This window comes from Carya illinoinensis, chromosome 5, assembly GCF_018687715.1.
Source record: "Carya illinoinensis cultivar Pawnee chromosome 5, C.illinoinensisPawnee_v1, whole genome shotgun sequence".
Lineage (NCBI taxonomy): Eukaryota > Viridiplantae > Streptophyta > Magnoliopsida > Fagales > Juglandaceae > Carya > Carya illinoinensis.
The window spans coordinates 4,482,927-4,495,345 of NC_056756.1; the positions used below are offsets into that span (position 1 = coordinate 4,482,927).

Genomic DNA, 12,419 nt, shown 5'->3' on the forward strand with positions numbered 1-12,419 from the left:
GGTTCACGTAATCGGTTAAGGGCTCGGTGGCTTCTTTAGGCAGAAACAAGGATCAGGCATGGGCTTGGGCTGACTGAAAGCCCGTTTGTGATTAGAAACCCAAGAAAGGAATTCAATTGATTTTAATCAAATTCTTTCGAGGGAGAGAGAGATTCCCCAGTTCCTTTCCCCACCGAAACATTCTTACTATTTCTTAGTTAGTCATAAACTAAAGTAATGCTCTATCCAACCAAAAGATGAAATAATAATGTCCGAGAGAAGAGAGTAAGAGGAGCTTTGTCTGGAACAGGTGATAAAATAATGGAGTCGGAGATGGAGATGGAGGAAAGAAATAAACCGACTGCTATCTTCATGGCCTTTGGTACCAAAGGCGACGTTTATCCCGTCGCTGTAAGTCGGTTTCTCATTCCTATTTCCGTTCGTAGTCGTATGATTTTCATTATTTCCAGATCAACATAACCCACTCTTTTTCTCATTGAATATCTATCTCATATCGGTCCCTCTGGAAAGAAATTTATAGTGGGAATGTAAGAAGAGGTTTAACTTTCAACCAAGATGTGTCTAAACTTTGACGCTGGTATTTAGATAAATGGGACTATTGATTTTGAAGGCCTTTTTACAAATAGCTTGGCAATATTTTCTTTGATTTATAAGTGTGGATTTCGTGTATTCTTAATGTCAGTCGACTGATTTTTGCATTACCTTGAGTTTAGAAATTACTATTAATAAAACAGAATCATCAACTGAGAAATTGGTATTTCCAAACATTTCATAGCCTGCTCTTGGATATGCGTGTTGATTGGTTTCTCTTTGCAATGCAAGTGGATATCGATAGTGCCCTTCGTAACAGTCGCAATATTCTTCCATCCCCCCCCCCCCCCCCCCCCCCCCCAAAACACCCCCCTCTTCAGGCAATTGCTGCAGCGTTTGCTTGTGACCAGAAACAATACAGTGTTGTCCAGATAACTCATTCAGCACACGAGGTTTGTGATGGATTCTTTTGAAGTTTTGAAATTCCTAATTAACTAATCTTTATCGCTTAAAGATATTTGCTGATATTATTTCAGACCTGAATCAATCATTTTGAGCTAGGATTGGCAAGATTTAAAATAATACACAAACATCTTGTAAAAGAACGAAAAATTAAAATATTTCTTTATAAAGTTTTTTCAGTTGTAACCCCTCCCAACCCCCATCATCTTTTATTTAGGAGTTCATTCCATCAATAATTAAATAACGAGAATAGAAGATATGAAGACAAGCCAAAAGGCTGCACCTTGAAACCAAGTAATCAAATCACAAGCTGACATTGTATCAAAAGAGCAACCAATGAGGAATTCATCACACAAACTTCGTCTCAAAAGTTAAGCTGAGGTTTCCCAAAAACATCAGTCTTTACTCAGACTTTCACCTACTGAATTGGTCTCTATATGCATATTCTGTTACACCATTTATTTAATGGAATATAGCCTGCCTTTGGGTTCATAAAAATTGAGTGATCGTTTTTTAGACCTTTGAAGAAATCGACATAATATTACCTTAAATTGTATTTTGAGTTTTTTGAAAATTTAATCAATAGGACTTTGAACAAAGCCTGTCAATGTCATGATTTCTTGGTTGCAGAACTTAGGTCATCACTTGGCAGAGAAACATGTTGCTTATTATCCAATCTCATCACCCCCTGTTCTTTCTTCTGATCAAGATCATGAGACTACTACAGGTTTGGATTGCTCACTCTGGAGTTCTTGGTATTCTAATGTATGAAGTTAAACTATTATGGCTAAAATTCGTTGTGTCTACGATAACAAACAAGTTTACATCTACACGCTTTTGCCAATATCTAATGGATCCTTTTATCTTATTAGGACCAGCCTCCCTGGAGTTATCATTTTTGCTGCAAAAAAGAATAGTTAAAAGAGAACATAGACAGGAATGCTATTCTGTAGTTCAGAGAATATTTGGATCTGGCCCAAGCTTGGAGGGTGATTTCATTGCGATAAATTTCTTTGCATTGGTATTTTTTGTATTTAAAATTTTAGTCAAAATAAATTTTTTAAAGAAGTCACTGAACGGTTGAAGTTTTTATTATTGAAATACCATCCTGCTAGAGGCAGTATTGAATCAAGATTGTTCACAAAAGACTTGAAACGCTTTACTTTGTAAATGTTTAGGGAGATCATAATACTTGCATAAAACTTGCATTCTGTGAAAAAATTATTAGATTTTTTTTGTTAAAAAAAATTATCTTCCCTTTCAAGTTGAACATTAATTTCTATGCAATCACTACATGAAGATTATTCTTATAGAAAGCCTTTTTAGTCATCATGCTGTCAATGATGTTGATGGTAGGAGAGAGTGGGTTGCGTGTGATATGTCGGGGAAAATGCTAGATAAATGTTTTACTGTGTTTTATGTTCTCTCTCTCTCTCTCTCTCTCTCTCTCTCTCTCTCTCTCTCTCTCAAGTGATAGGCATGAATCGAATATAGCCTTCTATAAGATTATATATATATACACGCGAGAGAGAGAGAGTACCTGAAAATATCTTCTCTGCTCAATGATACAGGAAGGGTGGAGCCTTGCGGAAATGTTCCGTGTCCGTTGCATAGTTGTGGCTCCATATGTTGTCCCCTATAGGTATTCCAAGAACTTCATCATGTAATAATGTGTTTTCTGTTGTGTCTAGCTAGCCTCAATTTTTGTTTTTCATTTTAGTCAATACAACAAGAGTCTCTCCACTAAGGAAAACTCAAATGTTACCGCATTTTGACTTTGTAGGAAGAGGAGAAGCTCTTCTGTAAAAGATAGCAAATTTATCATGAATGTTAACTGAACAAAAAGGGGTTATTACCCAGTGTTGGTCTCTGCTAAATGGGGTTCTGGGAAAGATGACGTGCACACAACTATACTCTTAACATTTATTTTTTGCTTAAAGGGGGTTCTCTTGAGACTTAAATCTATTTGGATATAAACTTACATGGTTCTTTGTGATGTTACCAAGTGTAATTTGTCGTATTCATTACTTACATACTCCATGCACCCACTTCATGGAGGCTGGATCCATGTGATACATGGGGCGATAACTACGTAAGTTTGTAACTCCTTTGTAGTAAGATTTTTACTACCCCAAGTATTTCTCTTCTAGAAGGTAGGGGGGACTTGTGGGACTCCAAAAGGCCCTATTTTGTTGCTGGAAAATCTCCAGCGATGGCCTGGAACCATTAATCAGCACTTGGGATTTTTGAGCCAAAACCTCTTATTCATGGGTTGCATTAATCTTATCTGAATTTACTGTGCAGTGCTCCTTCATCATTTGAGCGCCAGTTTAGAAAAGAAGAACCTCTTTTATATAGATATCTCCAGGAAGCTCCCATTAACAAGGTACTCATATTTCTTGGTAGAAATTCTTTCTTACTTATCCAAAAAAAAATTTCTTGGTAGAAATTCTGGAATTATGCTACTGCTGTAAATGTTATTTCCCCAAGTCACATGATTTACAATTTTATTATGTTCTGCTCCTCTCTTTTTCACATAGGCTTGACATCCACGATTTTTATATTAATTTATTATATTGCCCAACGCATAGGTATGTTGGAAAGACGTCATTCATTGGATGTGGCCTCTTTTCACTGAAAATTGGGGATCATGGAGATATGATGATTTGAACCTGAGTCCTTTCCCTTTTACGGTTTGTGTTCTCTCTCTCTCTCTCTCTCTCTCTCTCTCTCTCTCTCAAATTTTAACTACTGCTATATTTTTTTCCCGTGAGTAACCTATCAAATATGAATTTGTTTTCATGAATAACTGAGTTATATGTATATAATCTATCCAAATGTGATTGCGCTTGTGCTGTCCAGAGCTACAAGGCTTCCCTGGTTTTCTGCTTGAACTCATCCAAGTGCTTCTTTCTTGACTCAGGATCCAGTAACAGCTCTTCCCACATGGCATGATAGACCTCCATCTCCCCTTTTATTGTAAGTTGGGAGCTTCATACAATAAAATAAGGAAAATGCTAGATCCATAAAAGGGATAAGAAAAAACTACCGTATAAACTAATGTGTCTTGATGAGGTATGTTAGGTTGTAAAGATCTGTCTTTTGTAAATTAGATCTAACGTACAACATCAAGTTATGTTTTGTGAGGTATTCTTTTTGGTAATTCTCTTTGTAAAACTATTACTTATCTTTTTTTTTTTTTTGATAAATAAGAGATAAATATTATTAATCTGAATGAAATAGGCATAACCCTTGTACACAGGAAGTATACATAAGAACACCTCAATACATTCTAGGAGCGATGAATAGCGGAATACCAAAGAAGTAAAGTGTGGAGAACATCTCAAGGGCCACATCAATAGGAAGTTTTGTGTAGTGTAAAATGGGGCAAAAATGTGTCAGTATGTTTGTCCTTTTCAAGCTGCCATTCTTTGATCAATAAAATTGTTTATTTATCAAAAAAAAAAAAATGTTTGTCCTTCTCAAGCATTGGTTGAACATCTCAAGCCCTGTTACTTGTGTATTCAAAGGTGCTGGTCTGTCCATTTGGTTTAAAATAGCTTGTGGATGTTTGAGCCTGTGAGTTATGAAGCATTTTTTTCGTTCCTTTCTTATTTTTATTTATGTTTCGCTGCAACATGAAATTGACTTTTTTAAAAGTGAATGGAACATGCAATGATGATGAGTAGTTTACTCTTCATTGATGAGTTGGTTTGAACAGCCTCCTTATCTAATAACTTCATTACAATAATGAATTTGTTTCTTTGACTCTAAATGTACAGATACCAATATCTAACTTCCCTCTAATTTGTTTACAGGTATGGATTTAGCAAAGAAGTTGTTGAATGCCCTGGTATACTTATCTTGTTGCCCTTGTTATTTCAAAACTTTCTGAACTTCATACTATTAGTTTTTTTTCTTGTGTGCAAAGGGTGAAAATCTGGTTATTTATCTCTCTTTTTACTTATAAAAAAGGGGGTGAAAATCTGGTGTATGTCTGAGGCATGAACCTAATACTACTAGAAAGCGTGGTAAAATGTTTAGGGTGAGGAGACAGTTGCAGCCTTTTTTGGTTGTTTTAGGCACATAATCTTAACATTTGCTTCAGAATTGAGATTTGATTGACTATTTGATGGAGGAAAATTTTTGACATATGCCTACAGTTGCACCACTGGTTGATAATATATTTCCAGGCTATGAAAGAGACATTAAACCTTATCTTGGCACCTTGGAAGTTTGCCTATGACTACAGAGTGCCTTATGTAGTTAATGGTATCAATCCGTCTTAGTATAATTTTATCCATATGATTGTGTCCTGTCAACTTTTCCATGATTATCCATATATTATGAAGTCTACTTGGTAGATGATTTATTGCTAGTTTCCAAAAAATTTTGAAACCAAGTAGGAGTGGTTGTAGGTGAATTCGACCTCCGACCATGAACAAAAAATAATGAAGTCATTTGCCATAAACTACGAGGCTTCCCCTGTTCTTTTTAAAACAGACAATTGCGTGCCCTGTGATGAAAGATTCATTTATTTTTCAGGTATTCCTGCAATTTCATCCCTCTTTTTATTTCACGACATGAACAGATTATTGGCCTTCGACTGTCCGAGTTTGTGGCTTTTGGTTTCTGCCTATAGAATGGCAGTTCTCATGTAAGAAGTGCAGTGAAATTTCAGCCCTTGTTTCTTCAGGGCATCTGCAGATAAAAGATGTACTATGCTCAGCTCACCTTGTTTTACGCAATTTTCTGGAGGCTCCATCAACACCGCCTATTTTTGTTGGGCTGAGTTCTGTTGGAAGGCAAGTTACTTAATTTTGTTTGGCTCTTGACTTCTCTCATAACTGTCAACTTAGAGCTCATTTACCAGAAGCCTTGGTTAATCTCAGTTGACAATGTTAATGAGGTCATAATATCACCATGTGATTATAGCAGGTCTAGCTTATTGATTATCGTAGCTCCTGTTTGAATCATGAAGTTCTTGGGCTACCACCATTTTTATTATCATAGCATTATTGTTTTCATTGGCCTTCTTTACTTTCTTGAAATGAGTTTCTCTTTTTGTTTGCAGCATGGGTTTTTTGAAGAATCCTCAAGCATTTCTTCGTGTTCTTCAGACTGTAATAGAGATCACTAGTTACAGATTTATTCTTTTTACAGCTGGCTTTGAACCTTTAGCTTCAGCTGTCCGTATGATTGCTGCAGAAGCATCGTCACATTTAAGTCAAAGACAACTTAGTGAAGATTGCATCTCTATCTTTGATGGTCAACTCTTCTGCTTCACTGGGTGAGTGTATCTCTTGAATACTAGGAAGCTTGGATTACATTAAGTTCTATTGAAATGGTTGGGTGAGTTTTACATTGCATTATTTAGGGCCATGTAATAAATATTTACATAACTTTCTAGAAATCTTATCACTGGTAAAACAGCTCCATGTGCAAAGCACGTGCTATAACACTTGTTTCTTGAAAGAGCAATTCACTCATAGTGCCGTTTGCTTGAAGATTGTCACCATATTATTGATGGCATCATAAAACAGATAGCACATGCATCAATGTACAATGCGGTACCTTTTGCTGATTCTGGATATCCTTTTAATAGAGTGATTTTGATCATTGTTTTCCTATTTGGAAATTGATCCTCTTGTCGTATAAATAGTTCCATGCCATACAAGTGGCTGTTTCCACAATGTCTGGCTGCAATTCATCATGGTGGCAGGTAGGAATATTCTGTTGTGTTTTGCATTGAAATTAAAAATATGCAATAAGCAAGGTACTAATGTCTGCTTGGTGTTGCCTGTCCTTGTGCAAGTTTAGTGGAGTAACTGCTGCTGCATTACATTCGGGAATCCCACAGGTTAGATGTGAATCTAAATGGTTTACTTCTATGTTGTCATTGTTGTTAATGTCATGTAATGTTCACATGGTTTAGCCGCTAAAACTTTCATAAAATGGCTGTATTGGTGGAAATAATGGACGCGAAAAAATAGCTGCCATGTTGTGGGAGTTGAGAATGAAAAGTCTGGCACATTTTAAAAAATATTCTGATGTGCTATAGGATAGCTACATTTTGAGATTTATCAAATTGGATTTGGAGATATATGATGGTTTCTGTCGATAGTCCCTCTTCAAATTATCATTACTGGGTATCGCAAAAAAGAGAAGAAAAGAGGGGAGAGAAGGGGGGGGGGGTGGTCTTATCGTGGTAAGGGAAAAAAAGTAAAAAATAGTATTTGAGCTCAAAATCTCTCATGAAATTGTTAAGGAAGGAAACCAAAGCCTTTCGAATGAACTGATGCATCATTTGGCAAAGCGGTGGAAACCAGCCTGATAAAGGATGGTGGTTGAAGCCACAACTTTTAACTCTAATGCGATAAATTAGGGTTAGGGTTTGATGTGAAAGGGAATAGATCAATCAGGGTTTTTAACGGAAAGTATCAGGGACAAGTTTAGAGTTCATTATCTCACTGCAATTCATGTCTATCCAGAACCCCAAAAATGGACAAATTCCTTTTCTATTCTTGTTGACACATGCAAGACATTAGTTTTTTAAAAGAGGACCGGGGTAACCTCTGAATTTTATCATAACCACTCAGTTTTTGCAAGTATTTGGCGTGTGCAGATTTGCAGTTGTGCCTGTCTTTTGCACGTATCATGTATTTCATGACAGACATTAGTTTAGTGAGCTTTGCTTACTGGATGAAGCTGTGTTGAAGCTCTTGGTGTTTTATGTCCTACTTCGTTTAGCTGGGGCATGCGCACTGCTATTGGATGGTTTATGAAAAAATTATTTTATTGTGGCTAATTATGGTACAGTAAGCTCTCTCGTTTCTCCTATGACAGGTAGTATGTCCGTTTATACTAGATCAGTTCTATTGGGCTGAGAGGATGTTTTGGCTTGGAGTTGCACCAGAACCACTGAATAAAGGTCACTTGCTTCCGGATAAAGATGATGTCATTAGCATCCAAGAAGCCGCAACTGTGCTATCAAGGGCCATCAATAATGCAGTGTCTCCTAGAGTCAAAGCATGTGCAGTAGAAATTGCTGGCAGAATTTCTCTGGAGGTAACACCTATTCTTCAAAATGTACAAGTAGAGTTAAGTTGGCTTGATTTTGACGTGTTAACATTCTATTGATCATGGCAAGGCTAGTGACTAGTTATTGGATGGAATGTTATATATATATATAAAGGAATTATTAACTTTTATCGTCCATTGATTTAGTTTATCCATAAATGAATAAGCTACCTCTGATAAATTTTCTTTGAAAAGAACAGGGTATACCTTTAATCAATATGCTTCTAACGACTGTTGACCCGTTATTTGGAAACACACCAACAGCAGCTAGCTTACATTGCTAAATTTTTTGCCTCTACTTTCAGAACGGAGTCTTGGAGGCCGTGAAGAACCTCAAGGAAGAGCTAAGTTGTCCGCGTTAAGATCATCCAACTAGTTTTGTTCTATACGACTTAGTCTTTGCCCATTATTTTGATTTTTGTGAATCGTTCCTTTTCTATTTTTCGTCGGCTTGGGGCTGGTCTCTGTTATTTGACCCAAATACATCTTACAAGTAGTAGAGATATAGACACAACCTCACTGTATTTAATGTTGCGGGACCTAGTTATTATATTATTATATTTATTCCTCTTCGAATTGTCTGGTAACAAGTCAATCAAACCTGCATGTACTCATCCCACAATAAAAGTGACTGCATTTTATGGTCTTTTTTTAATTTTGCATTTTGCAGTGTCAATAAATGCTTAAGTAAATTTTATGGACTTCCTTTTCCACAGTTTTAGCATCGGAGGTAGCGTCCTTGGCTGTTGCTTTCTCACCAAGCTGTAAGTTTTTGAGTTTGCCCCCACTTTAAGATTTTACCGACACACGGAAGAGAGGATGACCCCTTCTATTGCAAGCAAGGTGTCGGTGTGCCTAGGTTGAAGGGCTTTCCCTCCATGGGAAGGCCGGAGTCTGGACATCTCTCCCTATTTTATTTATTTTTTAATATTTTTGAGTTAAATTATTTTTGGATTTTTCGTTATGCTTTTTTGTAGTCTTTTGAATTTAATATACTATTCATTACATTTTTTATATATTATCTTTTGCTTTGTTTTGTTTATGTTTTTATAATATTTTTGTTTTTTCAACAAACCTACTCACCATGATATGCCACTTTAGCATTTTCGTTAAAAACTTGATAGACTTGTTGACACTAAGGATAATTATTTATTTATTTATTTTTTAAAAAGTACTGGCCTGCCTATCAGCACGATTATCAGATAATACGAACAAAGAATTAAAATGCTGATTTGTGAGTAAGGGTATTAAATCGTGTTAACGGGATGTGTTTGTGTCGTGTCAAAGTATGTATATTATAATATATAGGTAAATTCTAACACGACTAGTTAAGTTTATCGTGTCAAAATCTCAAATCTTAATCCAGTTCGTTAACATAATGTGTCGTGTCGTATTAATCCGTTTTGACTATTCGTGAATATTATTAAATAGGGTGAAATAAAACAAAATGACCCGTTTCAAACTGTTTATATAAATATGTTGAATATGTTTGAAATTAACTTGTTTGACTTGATTAAATTTAACATAATTTTCTATAAATGTTAAAATCACAATATCTATAAAAATTATAAAACTAACTACAAGTCTAAAATTATAATCTAAATAATAAAAATATCGAAATTAAAATTGTAACAATTTTACTTTGGGTAGAAGGGTGTAATTATAACTTTAATTTTCTTAATATGTCATAACGGATTGACTCGTTATCAACCCGTTAAGTAATCGTGTCTTAATAGGTCAACCTGTTAAAACCAAATCCTAACTTACTATTATCATGTCGTGTTTGTATTGAATTAATAGATCGTATAATATATTACCACCTCTATTTGTGAGAGAGGGAATTTCGAAGGTGATGAAACTGTCGTGCCTCTCCAAATATAAAGGTAAAGATGGGCTTAATTTTATGGGCCCACTGTAACTTAAATGCTCTTTAAGTCTTATCAATTCATGGGCCTCCTTTGCCTACTATTGGTATGAAGTAAATCTTTTATAAGTTTACTTTATTTTTTATTGCCTAAATTTAACCCTTATGGTTTAAAACAAAAATTTTATATGGAGTCATGTTGTGTACTCTTTTGTATATTTTATTAATATAATTTATTGAATATTAAAAAAATTAATTCTATTAATCATATTAATAAAATGTAAAAAATATATAAAAATAATTACATATAATAATATTTTTATTAAAATATGTATGTGGGTGTATTCAATTTCAACCCGCGTGTTCCATTATACCAATGTTAATGGGAACAATTTTCTTTTATTCATTGATTTCATAATGTGCAGAACTAACAAACAATTGAGTCCGCCCCCGCGGAAAAGCTACTACTTTTGGACTGAGAAGACCGAAAACTTTTCAAGGTATTGACAATTTCGGACCATGGTGGTGGTGGTGGGTGGTTAGGCTCATTCTTTTATAATTTTTCACTTTTTGGGGAACTCTCATCAGCTAGGCACTGATCCCACGTTATGATGATAAACAAGTTGAATATATTTTACTGGGAGAAGGTCTCATTCATTCATGTTAGATAAATGTTAAAAAATGAGTTTTGTTTTATTAAAAAAGAATGATGCAGTAAATTATATCAATAAAATATATAAATAATATGTAAAAGTAAATACACATAGAATATTTATAAAAATATTTTATAAAAATAAGCTTAACCGTTAATATAGGTTAAAATATTAAATATATATTTATAATAAAATATATATTTTATAATCTAATCTATTTAGTAACAAAAATCAATGGAAGAGGAGAAAAATGTGTCAAGCGGTAAGGACATGGTTGTGTAACAATGCCCATTTCTAAAAGAACGTGCCAACTACCCAACCACCATGGTCACAAATTGTCAAATAACTCGGAAAACTTTTTTGGGTCCCGTCGGTCCACAAGTTGAGCGGATTTTCCTCGTGGCAGATCGCCGTGTTCAAACTTCTAAGCTCAGAACACATTAAATGACTCTGGCCTAAACTGTGTCCAACTGTAATTATGTCAATCCAAACGGGGGCCCCAGCAACTCCACCACCACCCCCTCCATTAAATGGGCCAACTCCCTCAGCCGAGTTCCTCACACTGATCTCTCTCTCTCTCTCTCTCTCTGATCTCTATCTCTCTCTCTGTCTGTCTCTCAGCATTCAACAAAGATGGCTCGGGGAAGAGGCAGTGCAATGGTTGTGACAATGTTGTTGTGCATGCTGCTGCTGCTGCACTCTGAGATGGCTCATGCAGCCACCTACACAGTTGGAGGTCCTGGCGGTTGGACCTTCAACGTTTCTGGCTGGCCCAGGGGAAAGCGCTTCCGTGCTGGTGACATCCTTGGTTAGTAGTTCTTCTGGCCATATATATAATTCTTTTTCTCAACGATCAAGTCCTCCAAAAAAAAAAAAAGAAAAAAAAAAAAATGGTCCTCCAGAAAGGGGATAGCTAATTTATTATAGTAAACTTTTCTGAGAAAAAGAAAAATGAAACAAATAAAACCTCGCCACTGCCCAGAAAAAGGAGTGGACATAATCATTAACAAAACAGAAGTCTAAATCTGGAATATAACTAATTTCCCACACCATTTTTTTTTCGACAAGTTTATGGTATAGATTGACTGATCGTGGGGGCGCTTGAAATAATTATATATTGCAGTGTTCAACTACAGCCCTGCAGCGCACAACGTGGTTGCTGTGAACAAAGTAGGTTATAATACATGCACGGCCCCACGAGGTTCAAAGGTTTATCAGACAGGGAAAGACCGGATCAAGCTTGTGAAGGGGCAAAACTTCTTCATCTGCACTTTTACTGGTCACTGCCAATCCGGAATGAAAATCGCCGTCAATGCTGTCTAGCTAGTTAACTTTGCCATTAGATCCAGCGAGTATTATATATATATATGTACGAGTCTTTATGTCATATCGTTACCAGGCATCTATGTTTTGCTTTCATCGTAATTTGTACTAGGATCAGGGCTGCTGTGATCTAAGTTTAGGCCCCCTCTACTACTGTTATATATGTTGGGGGGACAATGAAATAAATGGATATGGAAATTTCAAAAGAAAAAAGATGTTGGCTTTTGTCTGTTGGAATGGTTTCAAGAATTTAGAGAAAATCACATCTACCGATTGACGTATTAAATATTGTTTCTTTTTTGGTGTCAATTTTTATATTTCGTGATTGAGGCATTGATTCTTCCTTGATAAGGACTGCATGTTAATCCGTGATGGCAGCATGTCGCCAGCGCTTAGCGAACGAATTAAGACACCTTGACATAACGCACAAGACAATTTGACATAATTTTAGGTAATATGTTAAATTTAATTTGATGAATGATGGTTGCATTTCGTCAGTCAGTCTT

The 12,419-nt window shown here is 35.7% G+C and overlaps 2 protein-coding genes across 10 annotated transcripts; both read left to right on the plus strand.

Moving 5' to 3' along the window:
* Positions 1-131: 131 nt before the first annotated feature.
* Positions 132-9,111, plus strand: LOC122309306 (sterol 3-beta-glucosyltransferase UGT80B1). Of its 9 annotated transcripts, none has more exons than XM_043122747.1 (15): positions 134-390; positions 912-983; positions 1,624-1,720; positions 1,866-2,014; positions 2,565-2,635; positions 3,298-3,379; positions 3,585-3,686; positions 3,917-3,972; positions 4,812-4,846; positions 5,585-5,798; positions 6,068-6,283; positions 6,656-6,715; positions 6,814-6,853; positions 7,840-8,061; positions 8,790-9,111. In XM_043122747.1, exons 1-15 carry the CDS (start codon positions 301-303, stop codon positions 8,793-8,795), a joined length of 1,512 nt encoding a protein of 503 aa, XP_042978681.1. In that variant the 5' UTR covers positions 134-300; the 3' UTR covers positions 8,796-9,111. The 9 variants fall into 9 exon arrangements, 7 of the variants coding, with proteins under 7 accessions (XP_042978684.1, XP_042978681.1, XP_042978682.1 ...); XM_043122749.1 differs by lacking the exon at positions 8,790-9,111 and adding an exon at positions 8,379-8,728 and having other exon boundaries at positions 136-390; positions 5,690-5,798; XM_043122746.1 differs by lacking the exon at positions 8,790-9,111 and adding an exon at positions 8,379-8,728 and having other exon boundaries at positions 138-390.
* A 2,031-nt stretch (positions 9,112-11,142) lies between these two features.
* LOC122309142 (basic blue protein) lies at positions 11,143-12,126 on the plus strand. Its single transcript, XM_043122512.1, has 2 exons — positions 11,143-11,398; positions 11,714-12,126. The coding sequence occupies exons 1-2, from the start codon at positions 11,224-11,226 to the stop codon at positions 11,911-11,913; spliced, it is 375 nt and encodes a 124-aa protein (XP_042978446.1). The 5' UTR covers positions 11,143-11,223; the 3' UTR covers positions 11,914-12,126.
* The last annotated feature ends 293 nt before the right edge of the window (positions 12,127-12,419 follow it).